The sequence below is a fragment of the Vigna umbellata genome, chromosome 11 (genome assembly GCF_029865625.1).
Source record: "Vigna umbellata cultivar VRB3 chromosome 11, Vumbellata_1.0, whole genome shotgun sequence".
Taxonomy (NCBI): domain Eukaryota; kingdom Viridiplantae; phylum Streptophyta; class Magnoliopsida; order Fabales; family Fabaceae; genus Vigna; species Vigna umbellata.
In genome coordinates this window covers 33,278,485-33,303,103 of record NC_142175.1, presented here as the reverse complement: position 1 = coordinate 33,303,103, position 24,619 = coordinate 33,278,485, and the positions used below count along the sequence as shown (strand labels likewise).

The 24,619-nt window shown below is 31.7% G+C and overlaps 2 protein-coding genes across 4 annotated transcripts; both read left to right on the top strand.

Annotated features, from left to right (window-relative positions):
- Positions 1-1,174: 1,174 nt before the first annotated feature.
- LOC124835866 (envelope glycoprotein B) lies at positions 1,175-4,566 on the top strand. Its single transcript, XM_088101407.1, has 9 exons — positions 1,175-1,256; positions 1,377-1,516; positions 2,069-2,259; positions 2,338-2,619; positions 2,763-2,821; positions 2,912-2,948; positions 3,078-3,149; positions 3,233-3,560; positions 4,141-4,566. The coding sequence occupies exons 1-9, from the start codon at positions 1,175-1,177 to the stop codon at positions 4,564-4,566; spliced, it is 1,617 nt and encodes a 538-aa protein (XP_087957533.1).
- A 4,180-nt stretch (positions 4,567-8,746) lies between these two features.
- Positions 8,747-23,420, top strand: LOC124835940 (mediator of RNA polymerase II transcription subunit 15a-like). 3 transcript variants are annotated; one of them, XM_047310976.2, is made up of 12 exons: positions 8,747-8,979; positions 10,607-10,729; positions 11,785-11,896; positions 12,018-12,126; positions 13,759-14,940; positions 15,025-15,095; positions 17,838-17,912; positions 18,513-19,862; positions 20,014-20,358; positions 22,242-22,427; positions 22,514-22,602; positions 22,904-23,420. In XM_047310976.2, the coding sequence occupies exons 2-12, from the start codon at positions 10,620-10,622 to the stop codon at positions 23,109-23,111; spliced, it is 3,837 nt and encodes a 1,278-aa protein (XP_047166932.2). In that variant the 5' UTR covers positions 8,747-8,979; positions 10,607-10,619; the 3' UTR covers positions 23,112-23,420. The 3 variants fall into 3 exon arrangements, with proteins under 3 accessions (XP_047166932.2, XP_047166931.2, XP_047166933.2); XM_047310975.2 differs by having other exon boundaries at positions 10,584-10,729; XM_047310977.2 differs by lacking the exons at positions 8,747-8,979; positions 10,607-10,729; positions 11,785-11,896 and having other exon boundaries at positions 12,019-12,126; positions 13,773-14,940.
- Positions 23,421-24,619: the final 1,199 nt, after the last annotated feature.

Sequence of the window (24,619 nt, the reverse complement as noted above, 5' to 3'; positions counted from 1 at the left end):
ATACTTAAATACACATTAATTAAAAATAATTAATATAAATTATAAAAACATATTTGATAAAGGATAATATGTGTTAGTTTAGGATTATAATGATATGTATAACTTTTTTCTAATCAAGTAAATTGAGGCTTTAAAATTTTCCAGTCTAGAATATATTTTTTTAAGAACACAAGAATTATGATAAAAATAAAAACTAATTTAATCTTTTAATTAATTAGAAATAATTGATAGTCTTGATAATATAACTTTGATGAGATTCCTTTAGGAAAAGGCTACTAGACTAGTGATATTGTAAAATTGAATGAATTGTGACTCTTTTAAATTTAAATTACATTTTGTGAATGGTTTTAAGACATAATTTTTTAGTTATTCTATTGTTGATATAATGTATTTTAGTTTAATGTTGAATTTGGGTTTACTTTGCATAAAGATTTTTTTCATTTGAGTGTCCAAAGTTAGATATATGTACATAAAAATAAATGCAACAATGAATTGAGTAAACAGTCATACCTCGTAAATTGTGAACTTTTATATTTTTTTTATGGACCTTTACTATATGTATTGAAACCTTTTTTCAATTTGATATTTTCTCAGTGTGCATATGTGTTTATTTTTAAATATACCATTTAATTTAGACCAATAAAAAATATATAAATATATAATTGAACAAGATAAATAAGGGATTTCATTAAAATATATATAAATATATACTGAATTTCTTTGTTAGAAAGAATTTAGGAACTCAAAGATTGAAAATCAAGAGAGATATAAAATCAACAAAGTTTTCTATTTAAGTCAAATGGTTGTACCTCCTATATATTTCATAGCAGTAATACGATTAGATTTCTAACCTTAAACATAGTATAACCAAAAACCGTATGTTGTGGATTGGATTGCCTTTTACTAAATTGAAACATTAACAAATTTCGTAGATACCATGATATCTAACTATAGCTTTTGTGTTTTGTTTTCATTCTCCACTTTTCCTAACACAACATCCTTTTTCCCTGTTGGGAAACAAACATCTTGAACTATGCATAAATCATTTGAATAGATACTCCTCCTATTGTGATAAACCCAACGAACTCAATTAAAGTTCATATTTATGAGCGTCCCAATCACAATTGCACCACCAATATTGTGATTGGGAAGCTACTATCACCTTGTTAACCCAATGGTTCGTCTCGTTTCAATTCTTGTTCTTTCATGGATCTTGTTTTCTCCATGCCATGCAGAAGATTCAGGGTCCCCAAAAGGTTTATTTTTTGGACATTAATGTCACATCAAATGTTGTCGTTTTGAATATTACCTCTTGTGTTGTTTCCTAGCTGCTTTTAAATTATGGTTGATATGGGAAATGTTTTTGTTTATCACAGAAACCCAGAATGGAAACTCTGCACCTGAGAATAACTCAATAATACCATTAGCAGCAACAAGAACGTACAGAATTGACCCAAGTAATGATTTCAATTACTACGATGGTGGATGGGATATTACCAATACACATTATTATATGGTGTGAACCTCTTGTTTTTCTACCCACATGCATCCTCATTTTCTCCACACATCAATGTTTTTTACAAGCCATGATCTACTCTTTTGCATTGTAATATTAAGCATCTTCCTACCCTAACCACTACTTTAAAGATGTTAGATAAAAAATCATAAGTTTCTGAGTTGGAGCTCATACATATATATCACAAATCAATATGTAAAATTGAATGTAATATATCTACCAAAGTTTACAATCATCTTCATGAATTTACCTTAGACAACTCAATATCAAATGAACCCTAATAGCATGTACTTTTCATCACATGTTGCAAATTTTGCATATGTTGTAATATTTAGTTTTCCCTTATGCTTGTGTTCCTTTTAACCATGATATGAAGCTTGGACATGCCTCATAAATGGTGTGTTCATGTGTCTGACAATCGAACACTGATACAATATGACATATATGACATTTATATGACACGTATCGAACACCGACACAATACGACACTTATATAGATAAAGATACATATATAACATCTAATTGTCTTGCTACAAATTGGTTGGAGTGTAGTCTCTTGCTTTTTCTGGTGTTCCTCCGGTTGCTGTTGCTGTCTGCTGGTTTTTCATGGTGGCAATTTCCTTCACCCTCATAGCTTTATTGAGCTGTTGTGGCTGCTGCAAGGGAAAGCACAGTGCTGAGTGCTCTCGAATAATTTATGTAGTGTCACTCAGCTTTATCGTGCTCTTCTTGATCATGACAGCGTAGGTCCCTTTTATCCCTTCGTATATTTTTTGAGAAACATGCTTGAATCCATGTTAGTGTTCACTCCCACGTTGCAGAATTGGAGGGTTTTTCCTTTACACTGGACTGGAGAGATTCCAGATTACTGCAAACGATGTATCAGATGTTCTGGTCACGAAAGCAAACTCAATATTCAATATTGTTCAAAACGTGGTAACCAATCTTGCAGCGGCCAAGAACATACAAGTAGCTGGTTTTACTCTTCCAGATGATATCAAGCAAGGCATTGAAATGGCTGAAGAATTCACCAATGAAGCTGATATTATCAGGAATCAAGCAGAGAAAACTGCAAGAATCTCAATGGAATTCCTGAATGCTGTGTGAGTGAAAACATCTTTTAGGTTTTACTATAATCTGTAATAAATAATGAAGTATGTTGCTATAGCATTTGTTTTCTGCCTTTTGTGAAACTTAGGTTAAGGAATTGAATTCATCTTACTGAATCAGTGTCTGTAAATTCCAGAAGCGAGAGTCTGGTCATTGTTGGCTCTATGATGCTTATTTTGGCAGCGATTGGCTTCAGTAAGTATATAAACTCCTGCATGATTATTTCCTTTGAACAAAAAGTGCATGCATTTGACTCATTATACATTGTTTTAATTATCATTGCAGTGGTCTCTTTTTTTGGCTGGAAAGTAGTCGTTTATATGTAGGTGACTTAGTTCCATTTCTTTCTTTCTTTCTCTTGAATTAATTGTCTATTTTTTTAATTTTTTTGTGTTTTCAATTTCCCTCCTAGTACTATGTTTCTTTTTATGATGTTTTTTTAGTACTGCAGCTTGCTTTTCTTTGGGTGGATTCTGGTCACAATCACATTTCTATTGAGCAGCTTATCTTTGGTTGTTCATAAGTAAGTGCTATCAAATTATCACAACCATGTTCATCTTCAATTTGTAGTTGATTTGTTTGTTTATTTTTGATTTCATCTTCCAGTGGTGTAGCTGACACATGTGTTGCAATTGATGAATGGGTTCAACACCCACGAAGTGAATCAGCTCTAAGTAAACTTCTTCCTTGCATGGATGAGGCAACAACCCAGAAAACCTTGGACATAAGCAAAAACACCTCGTACCTTGTGGTAAATTTGGTTAATGAATTTGTAGTTAATGTTGCCAACAACGATAATCCTCCAATGGCTGATAAGGATATAAAGTACAATCAATCTGGTCCAGCCTTGCCCCTCATCTGCAATCCATTTTTCCCTAACATGACTGAAAGAAAATGCGACACCATGGAAATAACCTTAAAGGGTGCACCTACAGTAAGTTCAACACTCCATTTTCTTCTCTCAAAATTTCGTTAACCATCATGCAAGGCCTTAATAAAACATACAAAATCTATTAAACAAGTTTTACTACATCAATTTTCACGAACTATTATATATTATAACTCAATTTTACAATAATAAGGTGATTGACTTATAAAATAAAGTTACACTTACTAATATATTATAAATTCGTACTATTGTATATAATAACTCAATTTTATAAACCAGCCAGTAAGTTGATTGACTTATAAAGTAAAGTTACAACTTACTAATATATTATAAACTAGTTTTATCTATAGTTAATAATATCTTTAATGATATGAAAATTAAACTCAACAAACTCCACTTTCATACGCTAAACATTTCTTGCATTGCCTTTATATATGCTTTAATTAAAATGGATAAGATGAACAACTTATAAAAAAAAACTCATAAATTTATTGGCTTAAGGTTTGAATTTAAGATAACATCAATTCTTTATATAGATCGGACTCTTATCTTATTGGTATTATTGGTATTATGGTTTTAAATCTTATTGATGTTGTGTTTATCTGTTAATATGGTTGATCGACAGGCATATCAGAGTTTTTTATGCGATACATCTCCATCTGGTGTATGCATTACAATGGGGAGACTGACTCCTTCCCTGTACTCAAAGGTTATGGTGGCTACCAACTTGAGTGACTCACTGTATCGAAATGGTCCAATCTTTGCTGGACTATTAAACTGTTCTTTTGTCATAGCAACATTTGATCAAATCAATGACCATGATTGCCCTTCGTTCAAGCGAAACAGCCACCAGATATTCGTTGGCTTGGTGGTGGTTTCAACTGCAGTAATGTTTTCTGTGATTTTGTGGGTTGTCTTCGTCAAAGAAAGACAAGTTCAAATGTCTGCAAAGAAGTTAAGGACAACAACAACAACACCTGGTGTAGTTCCACAAAACCATGACCATGATGTAGTTCCACAAGACCAAGAAAACCATATTAGCTCACCATAATTTCTCTAATATGGAGCAACTTTCACTCTAAGCAAGATCTTAATTAACTTGGTAAGAATTCAAGATGGTGAATTATGATTACTAATCATTTAGTCCTTTTTCTTTTGAGTGGATTTCAGGGTGTAAATTTGAGGGGATTTGAGAAGATTTGAAGATAAATTTTTTTGTTGTTTATTTGAGTGAATTTAGAGGTAAATGAGAATGAATTTAGAAATAAATTTTTTTCATTTGTCACGTTAATACAATTCTATACTAATTCTCACAAATTTTATTTTCAAATTCACTCTCATTTACCTCCAAATTCACTCAAATAAACGACAAAAATATTTATCTTCAAATCATTTCAAATTCTCTCAAATCCCCTCAAATTCACTCAAAACAACATGGCCTTGAACTAGAATGTAATGTAGGTATTTTATGCTTTGGAGAGTGAACTGTATCATCTTTTAACAGTTGTATATATATACTTAATACGTTGCTTACTGTATTACAATCATTTAATTAATCCACCTAACCTCGTTTTTTAATTAATATTCACCTTTGATTTAAAGAATATATTAAGAAGTATTATAAAAAATTGTCACTGTTTTATTTCTCTTCTTTCTGACATGCATCTATATTTGTCAAATACTCAAAAATCTCTCTATTTTATAAATATATAACACAGAAATTTGAAGGAAATTATCCCTTCTCAAATGTGTATTCTCCAATTTATTGGTTTGAAAGAATACATTGAAATGGAAATCCGAATTATAAGTTGGCTTGAAAGTAAAGTTAGAACGAAATGGAAGGAGATTCTGAATTTAACTTAAAAGTTATAAAATTGGCTTGAAAAGTTTGAAAGAAGAAAGTAAAAAAGATTTTGATTTCAATTTTCCAACATCTAACATTTGTTATAAAATAATATTATAAATGAAAATTATATTAAAATAAAGTTGAAAAAATGGAAGATTGTTAGCCCAAAGAGAATCCAAGTGAAGATTCAATAGGTTAATAAAACAAAGTGGAAAGCTGGTTATAAATATAATAATAATTATTAATTGAAGTTACATTATAACACATTAAATATTTAAATCAATAACTAAGCCTCAATTCACAATATGCTATTTTCAGGAAAAAGACAACACTTTATTAATAAAATACTACATTACGTCAGCTAGCAAACAATCTAATGAAAAAACTATTTAAAATTTAAATTAGATAATGGTGATGGTATATTGGATAGATGAATTATTAATATTCTATAACGCTATTTAAATTCAATAAGATCAACTATAAACACACCTTACTAAATTATATTCAATTATCAAAATTCTTATAATGATTAAAGAATATAAATAATTATAAAAATGTTTGTAGATTGCTTGGTACCTATATTGGGTTTTTGAGATCAGTCTTATCTTTTATTTAAGTAGAGAGAAAGTTAAAGTTGGAATTTCAAAGCGAGAATTAATTTACTTTCTAATCAAAATTAATAAAAGAAACGGTATATTCTTTATTTTTAGTTATTTTACTATATATTAAAAATAAAAAGAATAATAGTAACCACCACTTTATATTTATATTTTTATGGGGTTTCTTTTACAAAATGTTTGTGAATTTTATAATAGTTACCATCACATTTTCAAATTCTTTTTTATAAAAAATAAAATTGCACTAATTAAAATTTGAGCATATCATAGAAAAACTTGATATGAAAAACTTGATATGAATTTTAGTTATGTTTTAATAACCAAACTATTATACTCTAACAAAAAGACTAATCAAACTATTATAGTCTAACTAAAATGCTTTTATCCCCTTATTTTTACTGTATTTATATGTATACCGCTTTCAACTTTTACATGATACATAGGTTGGTTATGCTTTTTATACATTAAACATGACTATATTAAATAATGTAATAGCATTAAATAATTTTATATAAAAGTTCTTTTGAGAATTTTAATATTAATAAGTTATTAGTCTATTATTAACAAATTCTCTAACTTTCAAAAATAGAAAAAGTTTTTATTTAATTTTTTTTTAAATTTACTCTTGAAAAGTAATAGAAGAAAGAATGGTATACATTTACTTTTCCTTGACATACTTATTATCTAATTAATGTTTTTACATATTTTTTATATTGTTTTAATGTTTGATAGGTTTTTAAAATTTTATCTAATTAAATTTTGAAGACCGATTAATAATATCACTAAAGTTACCTTAATTAAAATTGAATATAAACTTAAGTAAAATTAAATTTAAAGATGATCATGCAAGTTGGTCCTTCTCATTTTTGTCCGTAAAAAGCTGGTCAGTCTTGTTTTTGTCCGTAAAAAATAAGTTCATGAATAAGAAATACGAGCTAATTTCTTTAATCCATTTCATATAATATTTAGTTTGTAGTTTAGTCCGTGACTCGCATAATAATTTTTTTATATTTATAGTCTAAATAAAGTACAAGCTTGTTAAAAGTATAAATGATTTTAAATTCAACAAAAACAATAGAATAAAGGTAAATGAGAAAACTAATTTTGGATGGATTGGACACAACTGAACAAACTATATTTGAATATACAAAAAGAAATGTGGATGAATAAGTTATTTAGAAGAAACACTAGTATATGTTGTGTTGATGCTGATCGATTTTAAGAATTTAAATTAATGCAGGCTAAAGCTGTCAAAATGGGTTATAACTCACGAGTTAATTGGTTCACCACGGGTCTGTGTTGGGTTGAGTTTGAAAAAATTGTACTTTTTTTTATGTGAGTCAGATTTAAACCCGGTTCATTTAAACCTGTTTATGCGGGTTGAACTCGTGATGGGCCGGGTTGGCACATCAATCCACATACCTAATTTTATTTTATAAAAAAAATATTTATTATTTTGTTTTTTTTTGAAAAAATTATGTAGGTTCCTTATTTTCAAAATTAATTAAATACCCATGTTGGGAGTGAAATTTGTTTAGATTTGAATTCTAAAAAGTTTGTAAATTTTTTTATTTAAAAAGAAAATTATAATTAAGTAAGTCAGTGAACCAACCCGTTTATCCACCAACCTGAATCGGGTCGAGTTCCAATTTTTCTGACTCGCTAATAAATGAGCCGAGTTAGGTTAGCTCACTAAGTGACCAACTCATGTTGGACCAGGCAAGGTCGGACCGGGTGTCCCGTTTTGACAATTCTTATAAACCATGCAAGCCAAATATTGGTATTATGTATTGGAAGTTGTCATTTCCCCCTTATCATCCATAATTAAATCATTATAAAAAGATGTATTTCTTTTGTATATAGGAATATTTATATATTTCTAATTCTTCAATAATTAGTAAAATAATATTTTATAAACATTTATTAATGAATAATATGGTTTAAAATACTATTGAAAGTATCTGTATAATTTATTTTTTTCCTTACAATAATGTCTTCATATTTTTATAATAAAAACTTAGAATATTTGTCAAATATTACTTTTACATTTATAAAATGTTAGATGCAAAAATGAAATAAAATAAAAATATGTTTAAATAAATAGAATGTTAATAGGAAAGGAAATAAATTCAAAGGACTAGATGTAAATAGTTATTTATCTCCTAAAAAGGTAAATTGAACATAAATTCCAAAACAACTCATACAAATTATAAAAAATTATTTTTCTTATTTACCTGCCTATGATTATTTTAACCCCATAATTTTTAGTAATTTCAATATAAATTTTAAAATTATTTTATTATAAAAAAAATTTAAATTTTGTTATTATGAAAATTTTAACATAAATGCACTTATACGTATTTTCACTTGCATAACGTGTAATAATGAAAACAATAATTTATAAATTAATAGTACAATATAACAATCAACCTAAATTAATTACATGTAAACACGAGAATGGAAAGAAGTCTTATATTATGATGAGATATTATAAAATAATATATTTTAATAATTCTAAATCTTGATTTAATATCTCAATAAAATGTTTAATTTAATACATTTTGACTATAAATTTAATTTAATCTCAAGAAAATATTATTCCCAAACTTATCTTTTTGGAGAAAAGTCAAAAGAAGTTAGCGTGTAGAGGAGGAACGTTTTGTAAGTAATTTTGCTCCTTTCGCAATAACCGCCTGAAATTATTTAGAAATTAATTATTTATTTATTTTTAATTTCAGTGTTTGTTAGTCTCTGAAGGTTAGAATTATACCAAAAGGCAAAAACCTCTCTAAGAAAAATAATAATTATATATTTGTGATTTGTGAATGATCTGTGTGTATTTAACATGAAAAAAATGTCAGATTGACTGGTTCATTACCATAAACTTCTGTGAATTAGGCTGAGAAAACCTCAGTTCTCTGCAATTTCCGATTTGGAGGAGCCGTCACCTGACGACTCTTCTCTCTCCGCCCCTGCTAGTCACCTTTGATCATAGCCCACGGTACATCTCTTTTGTTTTTGTTTTCTTCTTTTGTTTATTATATTCTATTTTTCTTTCTGTTCTTCTGTGTAAGAATTGAATTGTTTGAAACTCTGAATAATTATAGTTTTGTAATTGATGAGGATGGTGATGGAATTGGAATTGACGATATGTGTTGAATTGTTGTGATTTTGAAAATAAACGGAGAATCTGCGCTGAAATTATTTGTAGAGTGTTCTAGATTACAGGAAGGAGTCTGAGGTTGGAGGAATTGATAAAGAAAGAAATGAAATGGGAGTAGAGGAGAATACCTATAAGCTAGGTATTCTATTCTTTGTTCAGGATTTAGTTTTTCCTAGATGAATATTTTATTAGACTATAACATGAGGAATCCACAAACACAGTTAGCTTTTGACTGAGTCAATTTGATCTTTAAAGGGATTTTTCTTTTTTCTGATGAAATTCAATATTTGTCGTAAGAAATGAGATATCATTGGGTTATTATTGGTTTTGGAGTTATCTATTTATCAATTTTAAGCTCTAGGTTTTTGGAAGTTTTAATATGTGATGCTTTGTTTATACTATTAGCATAAATCTTCTTCCATCTACTCTAGATTTGGTCTCTTCAACAACATTATTCAGTTCTTTTAGGAATAAAATTCATCATAATTTTATTGTTTGGTGTGATGTGGTTTAGATCTTTATAAATATTCCTGTTTTGAGGATGAGTTCCAACTCAACTGTAAAGTTGCCTACTGTGACCAGTTAGTCACAGATTGGAATCTAAAATCAACTTTGTATATACAAGGGGAAGAAGGTTGCATATAATGAACCTCCCTCATCCATTTTGTGAAGCAAGAAGCCTTTAAGGATACTTTGGGGTGTTAGATTTTGCAAGTATTCCTGTTGTATAGGGTCCTTTGACTTGTTCTCTTTTTTGCATTTCCAATCTGGATAAGAAGGTTTCATCTCTTGTTTCTACTGATTTGTATTTTTGCTATGTTTTTCTTTCATCGTCTTCAAATAAAGTGCCTTTCTTGCTAAGCTTAAAAATTTCAGATCCCCTTGAAGGACAAGTCTTTTGTTTGGACAATGATTTTAGTGAAATTAGTACTGGTGATGCACTACCGCTTTTGATATCTAAGAGTCATCTGCCTGTTTTATGCAGTTCTAGTTCAGAAGAACTGCCTAGTTATCTTTATATCTTGGGAACTACTGAGGTTGGGCACATTTGGACAAACAACTTAATTAAGCGCTTATTCAATATGTTTATATTTGTAAGCCTAACTGAAAAGTTTAACCGTGAAATTCGTTGAGATAAGCTAAGGATTTTATGGGAAGATTTTAACCAAATAACTGTAAAGTGCTTATATGATAAATCAGTTCCATGAAGACTCTTCCAAATGTACCTTATCCCTTTTGAATCTACCACAGTTCTTATTAACTTTTGAGGTTTTGGAAATTGGAAAGATTGAAGTTGGCAAAACTTTATGCTTGTAGTTCGTTTGTGTGCTTATATATCAGTCGTTACCATCAACCCTGTAGCCACAATATAGATATGATGTCTTTTATTGTATATGTACCTCCCTTTACATGTTTCCATCTAAAATCTGACTTGATTATAGCATTTTGTCTTCGAATACTTCAGGTGATTGAATTTGATGGATTCCAATAATTGGAGACCTAATCAAGGTAATAACCCCACTATGGATACAAACGACTGGAGAGCTCAACTACCACCGGAGTCACGCCAAAGAATTGTCAACAAAATGTAAGCTTCAATTTTAATTCTGTATTCTTGAGATTATTTGATTAGTTCTTTTACCAGTTGTTACCTATCAAAGTCAAATTAATAAATAAATAAATAATGAATCCCTAAATTGACAACATTTTCATAAGGTTTCTTTTGTTTGTTATATAGAAGGAATTCTATCTAATATTATTGTCATTGTTGTTGTTGTTGTGATTTTACAATTTGCTGTACAACTTGGTCTTGGTGTTGCGTTGCATAACTTGATAGAACAGACCTTTTTGTATCATTGGTGAGCATTTGGTCTGTACTCTAAATGCAGAGCACTTCTCTTTTATTTAGTTTGGAGATTTAGAAAGAGAAGGGAGAGCAATGCTTTGCCAGTTTAATATATTGGTAACATTTTGGAGCTTTTGGTTGAAGTGCCATTATAATTAAACAAAAGATATGTCTTGAGTACACTACTTCGGGATTTTGTATTTGGTTCCTCCGTAGTGTTGTGCTATTTTTTTTTTCACAATTTTGGTTACAAATTGATATTTAGTAATTTTTGTTATAAGATATATTGTATTGCCAGGAAATATAAGAAGAAGAAATGTGGAAGAATGAAGACGTGATAGGTAGTTATCATAGAAAATTACCTTCATTCTCGTGAGAATGTAGAATATCCACATTTCGCTATGGGAAGAAAGCAAGACTTTATATTTTATATTCCTAGAGATCCACAATATATGGAAACGAGTTTCTAAAACTTGTAAAAAATATGGGAATGTGATATTGCCTAATTCCTTTATTGGGAATAATTGGTGATACTTTGAAACAAACACAAACTTTAGAGACATTGGGTGAAAGGTTATCGTAGCTAAATCCCTGAATACCTAAGACGATGTTATGAAGACCATCATGGCAACTCATCAACCCTACTCCCTCTCATAGGTTGGGTGTGTGGGCTTTTTCAGTGGTTTCATCAACTTTTAACAGATAACCGTGTTCTGTCGTTTTAGGATTGGCTGATATTCTTAACATCTCCGTCCTTAAATTATCTAATTGTGAAACTATTGTTTATCTTCATGTAGAATGGACACATTAAAAAAACACATTCCTTTTTCTGGTCCTAACGGATTGCAAGAACTTCGGCTGATTGCTCAAAGGTTTGAAGAAAAGATTTTTACTGCTGCAACAAGCCAGGTACGTCCATTTTGAAAATTGGGGATCCTCCATTTCTTTTGTTGTTGCATATGCAAATACATAAATATATAAGAAAATTATTCAAGGTTTGACCCAGCACTGGTGTTTTGTCTTTTTTCAGCCTGATTATCTACGGAAAATATCTATGAAGATGCTTACAATGGAAAATAAGTCCCAAAACACCCTGACTAACAGTCAAGTTGGCCCTAGCAATAAACCTACCGATCAAGGTTAGCATTTAATGGCCTGAGTTTGGTGATGATATTTTGATGTGGTACCAAGTGTTCAATCCTAATTAAAGTACAAGTATTTGGAATGGTGTATTCCACTCTCTTAAGATTGGAGAATTTGCAAAATACTACCAAGATGTTAATCAATTATCTCATAAACTTTAGTCAGTACTATAATATATCCTTCCGGTTAAGCTATATTAAATCCTTAACAGAGGTGCCATGTATGATATAGCAAATTTGGAGCCCTCCATAATGATATAGGAAGATAAATAAGGAAGCTATGTGACAGCAAATCAATTTAATTAGGATTATCAATCAGATTAATTTTGATTAAGAATCAATTTAATTTAGTTTATTCTGTTAGGATTTTTATTTATGACATTGATAGTTAATTGGTGTAATGCAGTTCTATAAATAAGCATACTCTAAACAGAGTGAGGAGATCTGATTTCTGAATAAACTGTCTCGTAATCTTCCTCAAATCAATATATTTTTGGATTCTATTCATTCATTGGAATCCCTAAAGTGCTGTAGTTGTTTGAATAGTTTTATTCCTAGTTCTACCTACATCACATAAATTCTTCTTTTCCAACTTACAAAATATTACATCATACGAAGTTTGCTTGCAAGACATTAATGACCAATATGGTCTGGTCATCAATTTTGTTTGACTTTCTAGAGGATCTTCATCTCCTTGTCAATAATTCTCCACTTCTCTGAGAGAATAAAATCCTCTTTCTCTTTCTAGAGCCTTACCCCAACCTAGCACAGTGCTCCTACTCAAGCATACCAAATAGTGACTACGGGTTGCAACCAATGCCACCCCCTTGTGTCACTGAAGAACATACCAGAAAATACAAATGATCAACCAAAAAGTTAAAAAGCAAGTGATAGTAACAGTTTTGCTACAACGTGATGTTTTAGCAGAGACAAATTGTAGGGATTCCAAATATGTTGAAGATAATACTTTATAAATCAACTGGATGATGAGAAAAGTTAAATTTGACTTTATAATTTGGGTTGATCAGTGTGGAAAAAATGTACCATTTAGTTATTTATTTGTTTTCAAATATTGCATTACTTTAATTATGGAAATTACTGAAATTAGATAAAATTAAACTTAAAATAGTAAATTACAGAGATGGATGGTTGAGATTTTGCCACATGGCATTTCTGTTAAATATTAATGCAACTAGCAAGAAACTATTGGAGTGGTAGTTAAAGTTTAAGAACTAAATGGGATGACTTCAAATTTCGTAGTGTTACTTTACAAATGCCCCAAAGTTTAGGGGAGCCAAATTCACACAAGCCTTATATATTTGATTAATTTTTGGCATTCTTGTCCTTTTAGTAATATTCTGATTTTCCTATCCAATCATGTCTGCAAGCTGATGCTATTGAGACTATACAATATCCTTCAGCTTAAAATATCATAAACAAATAAAATTGATTTTATTGGCCATTCATATTATCTGTGTAGTTTGTGTCCTTGTTCTCTGTCTTCTTAGATATCCTTGTTTTGAATGTTTATGTTAATCTTTTCCACGTGTTATTAAATTCCTGACATATTGATGCTTTATTGTTATCAATATGTTTTACTTCTCACCCAGCAAATAAATTTTTTCATAGGACTTGTTTTGCAGCCTCAAGTTCATAATCTTGGGCAACAACATTCTGTTCCGTTGTCTAGTCAGATGCAGTCACATCAGCAGCTTCTATCTCAAAATGTTCAAAATAATGTTGCATCTCAACCTAACCTTCCGCCTGTATCTAGTCTAGGCCAGACTCCCAGCCAAAATATTGTCCAGAACTCTAACATACAGAATATACCTGGGCCAAATTCAGTTGGAAGCACTATTAGCCAAAATTCCAACTTGCAGAGTATGTTTCCCGGTTCTCAGAGAACAATGCCAGGAAGGCAGCAGGTTGGTCCCTCACAACAACAGCTGCAATCACAGAGTCCACAGCAATTTCTTTACCAGCAGCAGTATCTGAAGCAGAAGCTCCAGCAGCAATCTCAGATGCAGCAGCAACAACAGCAAAGCCTTATGCAACCAAATCAGTTGCAATCTTCTCAGCAATCTACTAGTATTCAACAGTCAATGCAGTCCATGCCTCAGCAACATTCACAAGTTATGAGGCATCAACAACAACAGACTTCTATGGTACATCAGCAACAAACACCAGCCACTCAACAGACAATCTTACCTGCACAACAACAACAACTTATGGGGCCTCAGTCAAATACAGCAAACATGCAACATTCACAGATGCTCGGGCAACAGAACAATGTTGGTGATAAACAGCAACCTCAGAGGATGCTTTCACAACAAAGTAATCTTACAAGCCTGCAACAACAGCGACAACAACAATTAATAAATCAGCAAAACAACCCAGCAAATGTACATCAACAACAATTGGGAAATAATGGCCCTGGGTTACAGCAGCAGCATTTGCTTGGACCTGACTCTGGCAATGCAGACATGCACACAAGTCTTCACTCTGCACACATGTTGCAACAACCAAAGGCTCCAATGCAGCAACAATCACAACAAAATTCGTTAAATTTGTTGCTACCTCATTCACAGCAGTCACAGCCATTGGGTTCACAACAGCAATTAATGCCTCAGATTCACACTCAGTCTACACAGTTGCAACAGCAATTGGGCTTGCAGCAGCAGCAGCCAAATCCCTCACAACGTGATATGCAGCAAAGAATTCAAACATCAGGATCCTTACTTCAACAAAATGTTCATGATCAACAAAAGCAATTGTATCAATCTCAAAGAAATCATTCAGAAACATCAGCAAGTATGCTCTTACACTTGCGTCTTTCTCCTTGCCATTATATATTTTTGGGAGCTAATAGAAGCTTTCATTCCATACCTATTGCAGCTTCTCTGGATTCTACAACACAGTCTGCACAACCTAGTGGAAATGATTGGCAAGAAGAAGCTTACCAGAAGGTACAATGTTTCTTATCACTTTTATTTCGTTACCTTTCATGAAATAAAAATCACTTGTTATTGATGCGTGAAATTTGCAAGCCAAGTAATGATATCGAATCCACAAGGATTGTGTGTTTATCACATTTTAATATGAAGCAAAAGGAGAAGGAATTCGTTGAAATTGAGAATTGATTATGAAATACAAATTTGGGGGGAAAATCAAGAATTTAAATGAGAATGTAACATAATTAAAAGATAAAATTTATTGTGAGAAAACTTTCAGGATTGAGTTTGACAGGAAGACTTTCTATTGATTTAATGTCTTACTTTATGCTCTTTTGATTCTTTTTGAGGGTAAATTAACCAAAGGTAATCTACGCTCCCTCTCAGAATACATATATGTATCTAATTGATTTGACCCCTGCTCTCATAGTGGCTATGTTCAATTATACCCATTATTATGTCCTTTGTTAATTCATTTATTGCTTGAGGAATTAAATATATTCTTATGTTTTAAAACCTAAGTTCATCCCCTGTAGGTTCAGCTCTTGATCTTTCCCCGTGGCTATGATTGTGAAAAACGAAAACAATAAAAGAACAATCAAGAAGAGAAACCAAAAGAAAATAATAGAAAATTCAATTAAAGATCAACAATCTTTAGGGGTTAAGTTCCAGTCCTAGAATGAAGGGAACTATTCACACATAGCCAAGAGCAATCCTTCAAGAGAAGAATAAAATGTATCAAACCGAGAATGTGTAGTCGATCCTCTTAAGTTCAATATGGCTATCCTCACTAAAGGTGTTTATTTAAAGCATATGGGTTCAACAACATTAGACCTGCAGTAACAAAAGCAAAATAAGGCAATAAAATTTTGCTTAAACATGCACCTGTGTGCAAGCCATGTGCATAAATGTGTATATTTCAACCTTTACCAATTACAATCTCTTTCCATGCTAAACTGTCCCTGCACACATATAGAACACTAAAAATACATAATTTGCTTGATAAAATAGTAAAAAACAAAAAGAAATATAACAAGATAAAGATTTAAACTATAAAACACCCAAAAAGGTAATTTACTCAATAAAAGAGTAAAAACAAATAAAAATATGCAAGATAAAGGTTTAAACTTATGTAATATGCCTAAATGAAATAATATTAAATAATGGACTAAAATGCAACACATCACTTATACTGGTAGAGTATTTCAAAAAGTAAAGTAATATAGTCCGAGTAATTTATTTTTCAGTCCTATACACTTCCTCTAACCCAATCTCATGAACTAGAATTGGAACCTTTCTACAGTATTAAACCCAAGAAACTGAACCAATATAGAGCATACCCAACACTTCAACATTTATGTACCAAATGAAAACCTTAACTGGTCCAACAACTACAAGTGTTTGAAGTGGGATTGACCTTAGATCTTTCTTTGAACAATTGTGATCTTGGCCCATATGACTTGCCAAGTTTCTTGATTGATGACATAGAAAAGCAGAATTTAAAATGTTGTTCAAGGTTGAGTGTCTTGCAATGTGTAACCTATGGCACAAAGGATTTGTAAGCTATCATGGATAGATATCATACTTGATGTTCTTAAAATATGAAACTTCTATAAAGTTCTTTAGTGATAACAAGTCACCCATTAGTACTGCAGACAACTTAATTCTTTATGACAGAATAAAGCTCATTGTTGGAAATCCTACATCGATGAGATAAGGAAAATTTATAGTATATAAGTAAGTGCAAATCTCACCTTACAAGCTGGTTTTGTAAAGTTGAGTTAGGCTTAAAATTTATTTTTTAAAATGATATTTGAGCCATTTAAAAAGCATATTCTAGTGAGAGATTTGTTGTTTGTTGGGCCTATTATGCCATCTCTTGGGCCGCTATCGGACCACCCATAAAGTTCTAGTTCCACACTCAAGATGTATATGTCTAGTGTGACGGGTATGTGTTGGAGATCTTACATCAACTATAAATAAGACAAAGTTATAATATATAGATGGATGCAAACCTTAGTTTACAAGTTGTTAGGTTAAATTAGGTTTAAAGTCCACTTCTTAAGACACATAAAGATAGACCATTTGTCAAGAAAGGGCTAGATAATGGTCTTATAGTTATAGCATTTAAGGGTCTCAATTGCCAATTGTACTGATCAAGAGACTTCCCACAAAGCAATTGCAATAACTCACTAGCAAATTATGAAGGATAGATATCTCTATTCACGTATTGTTTCCTCTAAGCAAGTTAGCTTTATTAGAAACCGTCTCTCTCTCTCTCTCTCTCTCTCTCTCTCTCTATATCTATATATATATATATATATATATATATATATATATATATATATATATATATATATTATAAATAGCGTAGTAGTATAATCAATTCAGAAACAATGCTTAGATATTGTTTTCTTTCAAGTTTTAGTTTTATGTCAAGTGAGTTTTCTTTTGTCACTACCTTTTTTATCATTTTAGTTGTTCTCCTAGCCTGCCATTAAGAAAGACTCTTTGTAATTATTGATGCTATATTTATTTGAACGGTATTTTGAAGCGCAAACTGGTTATTTTTTAGAGATCTTGATTTAATCATAAAAGTTAAACTTTCTATTTATGATGCTCTACAAAAGGCGGAAAAGGAAACTTCTCTCTAATTGTCAATGCAAAAATGATATTGATGTTATTTATTTGCATGAGAGATCTCGAAGTTCATGACATTTTAACTATTTTATTTGATTTTTTTATTTCAATCTACAGATCCAAGCCATGAAAGAAAGTTATTTGCCAGATATGAATGAAGTGTACCAAAAAGTTGCTAATAAACTTCAGCAGGTATCTTTATACTTATTTGCATATAATTTATCGTGATGTAGGGATTAGAATAAAAAATATCAACATGTAATAAATTAATATTCTCTAATCAGCAGGATTTATTCATTTAAATCCAGAAAGCATATAATTTAATTTAGCTCGAAAATGTTTCTAATCCATATAAAAGCAGCAGATTTTGATTTTGGTCTCAATAATTTTTTTCTTTGCTTTTCATCTCAATCCCAATAAAATTGGAAATCAGTAATTTTAGTTTTTGACATCAATTTTAGCATAGATAAATAATGTATATTTTATTAAAAAAAATTGCGTAATTCTTATAAAATATATTTTATATAGTGATTTTTTCAATTTTGGAGAGACTAAAACGAAGAAAATTTTTTACAATATCAAAATCAAAATACATTTATTTTAGAGGGATTAAAAACATATTTAAAGTTATTAATTTTCTATAACTGCAAGATATATTCATAAATTAATATTATGAATGAGGGTATTGATTTCTTCTAAAATCTTTATTGGTGGCATGAGGACTCTTGTCTCAATTTATTTATATGTATTTGCTTTTCCTCTATTTGACGTACATTTGCTTCCTTTTATCAGCATGATTCTCTTCCCCAACAGGCGAAATCAGATCAGATTGATAAGCTGAGGGCATATAAAATGATGTTGGAGCGTATGATGACATTGGTACAGATTCCCAAGATGAGCATTACGCTTCATTTCAAGGAAAAATTGGGATCATATGAGAAGCAGATTATAAGTCTCATAAATCAAAGTAGACCCAGGAAAGGCATGTCTTCTGTGCAGGTAGGACAGATTCCCCAAACCCATATGTCCTCCATGCAACAGCCCCAATCCCAAGTTACGCAATTACAGTCTCATGAAAATCAAATGAACTCTCAGCTGAAGTCAACAAATTTACAAGGTTCTGTGCCAACCATGCAGCAGAATAATATTGCAACCTCTCAGCACAATCCTTTGTCTGGTGTATCAGCAGGACAGCAGAATATGATGAATTCGATGCAACCTGGAGCTAATTTAGATTCTGGACAAGGAAATTCTGTGAACTCCTTTCAACATGTTCCAATGAACTCCATCCAGCAAACTCCTGTTAGTACTCCTCAACTACAGACTAACATTAATTCCTTACAATCACAAGGTGGAGCAAATGTCAGTCAACCAAATTCCCTTCAATCAGGTTCCAGTGCACTTCAACACCAACTGAAACATCAGGAACAGCAGATGCTGCAGACTCAGCAATTCAAACAATTTCAGCATCGTCAAATGGTGCAGAGGCAGCTCTTTCAGCAGCAGCAGCAACAGCAACTACACCATCCAGCGAAGCCACAGCTATCTGCACAATTGCAAACACATCAAATGTCCCAGCTTCACCAAATGAATGATATAAATGACTTAAAAATGAGACAAGGAATTGGTGTTAAGCCAGGGGTCTTTCAACAACATCTTACATCAGGTCAACACTCAGCATACTCCCATCAACAGCTGAAACAAGGGAATGCATTTCCTGTTTCTTCACCCCAACACCTTCAGGCACCATCTCCTCAGATTCAGCAACATTCATCTCCCCAGGTTGAGCAACAAAATCATCTCCCGTCTAAAACTAAAGTTGCAACTCCTCTGCAATCTTCTAATTCACCCTTTGTAGGACCTACCCCTTCACCGCCTTTGGCTCCATCTCCTATGCCAGGGGAATCTGAGAAGTCCGTTCCCTGTGTTTCATCAATATCAAATGCTGCAAATATTGGACATCAACAAACAGGGGGTGTAGTAGCACCACCTCAATCCCTTGCCATTGGGACTCCTGGGATTTCAGCGTCTCCTTTATTGGCAGAATTCAGTGGTCAGGATGGTGCGCATGGCAATGCTTTAGCTGCCACTTCTGGGAAGTCAACTGTGACAGAGCAGCCTCTTGAACGCCTAATTAATGTGGTCAGTATTGAAGCATATCTGATGCTGGTTTTGTATACTTTTATTCTACATTTTAACCAGATTTGACAAATTAAAGTGTGAAAGGTTCCCTTAATTATTTTACTGCTATGCTTGGAATTATAGATGACAAATTTATGTCTAATGATTCTAGGTAAAATCAATGTCATCTAAAGCATTAAGTGCTGCAGTCAGTGATATTGGTTCAGTTGTCAGCATGAATGATAGAATAGCAGGATCAGCTCCAGGTAACGGATCCAGAGCAGCTGTTGGTGAGGATTTGGTTTCCATGACTAATTGTCGCCTTCAGGCTCGAAATTTCATTACCCAAGATGGTACCAATGGAGTTAAGAGGATGAAACGTTACACAAGTGCTATACCCTTGAATGGTGTATTATCTGCTGGTAGCATGAATGATAGCATCAAGCAGTTAACTGCTTCAGAGGCTTCTGATCTAGAGTCAACAGCAACATCCAGTGTCAAGAAACGGAAAATCGAGGTAATAAACAATATGTTTTTGACTGGTATGTTTTATTTTATAATTATCATATTTTCTGTTGATTATCTTTGTTCCCTGGCTGGACTTGAGATTTAGAAATGTGTTTGTCTCATGGATTATTGATGCATTGAATCTACATTAATTCTTCACGTTTTTTATTTAATATTCTAACTTTCTCTACTGAAGTTTATGATTATGTTAATTCTCTACTAAAGTGCTTATGAAAACCTGAAGTGAAAATAAAAACATAACGGTCAGTTAGAAGAATATGTAAAGTTACATTTTCATTTTCTCGTATAGGCAGCAGACACAGAACTGGGAATTCATTTAGGCTATAATTTAAGATATTCTTGAGTAGAACTAGACTAATCCGTCTACGGAACAAGTAGAACAAACAACGCAACAAATTTTATACTGATTCACCTAAAGATCATGTCCAGTTTTTTCTTAAGCAAACTGATTAAAAAGTTCCACTAAACAATCAATTGATTACAAACTAGTAACCAACCACTCCTGGTTACAAGTGAATACATAAACCATTTGTGGTTCTCACGAGTACATAAACCACTCAGGTTATACCTATCCTTTAAATTAAGAAATCCCAAAAGAATAGAACACTCTCAGAGAGAGCACAATTGAAGATCACTAGGTCTATTTCACAATGTGAAGGATTACAAAGGCAATCTCTCACCCACAAAGAACACTATTAGATAGAAATAATTGTATATGGCAGTTGTGTGTTTTTCGTGTTTATCTTGAACTCTTAATATAGGCTTGGAAGATGACTGATATGTAAAGTTTTAATTTGAATCTTCAGCAAGAATCTTCATCTTCCTTAGCTTAGATGCTTGATATGGAGAGTTTTAATTTGAATCTTAAAAGCGCTTTTGCCTTGGTTATGTGTATAGAAACAATTCAAATAAGATTTTCATATATAACAATTAATCATAAATGCATTGATTCACTTGTTTCCTTAAGTAGATGTTTACCCGACTCTTTGTAATAAAAATATTTCCAAACATGGATAACATAGACGTTGTAAATAATGTTTCAAACACTTGATATTTATCTAGAAAATATTTGATTGTTACGACTTATAAAATAAATTCGTGTTAAGAACTCACATGGTCCTATTAAACCGTCTATCACAAGACTTGCCAGAAGCGTTGGATGGTCTAATGAAAGAGATAAGACATTCAAACATTTTATACACATTCAAACGGAGTGTTTGTTATCATCAAACTCATAGATGGTCTACTGATATTAAATTGTCCAGTGGGGCTTACAGGATCTAGAGTCTCAACATGGATGTTACTCCAACTTTCTCCCATAGCATACACTCCTAGTCCTAATCCTATATCAAATTTTACTAAGTGATGTAGAAATTACTAATTAGTTAAATAACAAGCAAGCAAGATAAAAGAATTATAGCAGTAATTGCACGACATTAAGAAATGATTTAGTGGTAAGGCTGATGCATGTTTGACACTACTTTGTCTCGTGTTTACTATTTATCCACCCTGTTTGGTAACAATGACCAACTATGGCATAAGCTTAGAAGTTAGAACCTATTGTTGGTGTGAATAACTCACTTATGTACATCATTGAAGTTGCTAATATAGCATATGGACATTCTATTAAATTCATCATATTAAAATCTGTTTGTGTTTCATTAGAGCATGATGATTCATCAGATAATGTTCTAAAAGACTTACAAATACCATGGTTACTAATTTGCTAAAAAATGGATAATAACTTCTACAACAAGACTTATCAAGTTATTACTTTCTAAAGAAAAACACATAATTTCCGGTTTTTATCTGTAAATGTGTAATTTATCCGCTGTATTGGTATTTTATTTGATACGGAAGATTTGCTGGTAGGTTAACCATGCCCTTTTGGAAGAAATAAGGGATATTAATCACCAACTTATCGACACAGTAGTGGACATAAGCAATGTTGATCCAACACCTGCTGTTGAAGGAGCAGAAGGAATCCTTGTCAAGTGCTCTTTCATTGCTGTGGCTCTCAGCCCTAGCTTAAAATCCCAATATGCTTCAGCACAGATGGTGAGTTCCCACTTCTGAGATCTTAAGCCTTCTTATTTAATTATTCATTTTCTTTCTTAGCCTTATTTTCATTTCTTACTGTACAGTCACCTATTCAGCCCCTGCGTTTACTGGTTCCTGCAAATTATCCTAACTGTTCTCCCATACTTCTAGACAAATTTCCAGTTGAATCCAGGTGAGATTTTGAGAAGCACTTCGGTATCTCCTGTGTTATGATCACTTCAATGTTCACAAAAATTTAGGACCTATATATGATTTAAGAGTCGTTCGTTTTACATTATTTATTAAAATAATGATAATTATGTATGCTTATGAGACTTGTTATTATAACCTAGGTGCTCTCTGGAATGTTTGTTTTCCTTTCTAAATAATGATGATCTACAAAATACTTGTCTTGCCTCTCACCTTCACCATGGTTTATCTATGTTTGATGGGAAACATATTCTTAATGCATCATCTGTCTTCTATTCTTACAGTAAAGAGAACGAAGATCTTTCAGCAAAGGCAAAGGCAAAATTCAGCATATCTTTGCGCAGTTTACCACAACCTATGTCACTTGGGGATATAGCAAGGACTTGGGATGTTTGTGCTCGCAGTGTTATTTCTGAGCATGCCCAACAGAGTGGGGGAGGAAGCTTCAGCTCTAAGTATGGAACTTGGGAGAATTGTTTGACCACTAACTAATGTCCCCTGTTTTTCCATGCAGACCTTTTCTTTCACCCTACAAGTTGCTGTCAAACATTCTCTTTCTATTTATATGTAATAATTGTGGATGTAGATAAATGCCTAGTTATGAAGTAGCCACACCATTATGTATATACTTTTTTTTTTGCATTTGTCTAGGTAATAATCATGATTAGGCCTTATTAGTAAAATTATATAAAGTATAAACGTATATGAAGCAGAAAGTTGTTCCAATAATTGCTTTCCTTTTCTGTTTCAGTTTAGCTTTATTATAGTTAAATTTTGATGAATTGAAATTGATTTTTTCTAGACCTTAACTTTTTAGCTTTTAATTCCTTTCATGTAAATTAATCATTCCTGTAATTTTGTACAGAATGTTTTGGAAGTGAATGTCTGTATAATTGGAAATGGATATTCAAATATGCTTTAGTTTATACAAAAGGGGGTTTCGAACCCTGTGATAGTTTTTTAAATTCTTATTTCAGAATACCAGAAAAGTTAAATAAATGAGGATATCAAGTTTTTAAAGATTATTTGCTATGTAATGAACATGGATGGCAAAAAAACTCGTGTTTACGAATACTTGTGAATAAAATCTGTGACGGATACTTAGTACATATTTATTACTTATAGATTGTGAGTGGCTGTTGTTTTGATATTCGTTTATAAATAGATCGGGTGTGGATAGTATACTATTCGTATCTGCATATATTTGTTATTTGTAGATATTTGTTAATTAAATAAACAAGTATTTGCACAAATAATAGGTGGAGAGTGGGTTAATGGTGGATGAATTTTCTTTTATTTTTTTTGAATCGAGTAATAGATAGATACTATTTGAATCTGATCTACTGGTTGACATCTATAGGTTACCATTAATTCATTATATTAAGAACAAAGTTGGTAAGTGTTTTGGATTCGTTAGAGACTACCTATGAGGCTTAGATAAAAGTGACCAACACCTTCAGATGGTCTTGGATGTTGACCTAACCAATTTCTTAGGATTACACTTTGTAAGAACTTCAACAATGAAGTTAGAAGAGTTTTTGGCAAATTAACAATAAGTACCATCTTAGGTGCAACTAAAGTAATTATTTTAATCTATTTTCATTGTTCATGTTTACATGGGGGCACAATGGTTATATATTATAATCTCTGTATTTGAAATATATCTTTAGAGTGTGGTTAATCCCTCACAGCTTTATCTTACTAAAACAAATAAGTAAGACATTTTAGCTTAATAAAACAACTTTCACTCATAATTAATTCAAGTAAAATGACTTTTGGACACTCTGGAAATAGAAGATAAAAATAATAAGTGTTATTGAAGTTTTTGGAAAGATTGAGTATCGAAAAAGCTTGGCTCCTTATTCAATTCGGATTAAGTGATCAATACCTCTAATATGTTAAGATCACAGTGTGTAAAAAATTAGTAATCAGATTTTCTTTGGTTTGAATGGCAAGAACTTCTTAATTCAATTAAATAAATGTTTGTTGAAGCAAAAATA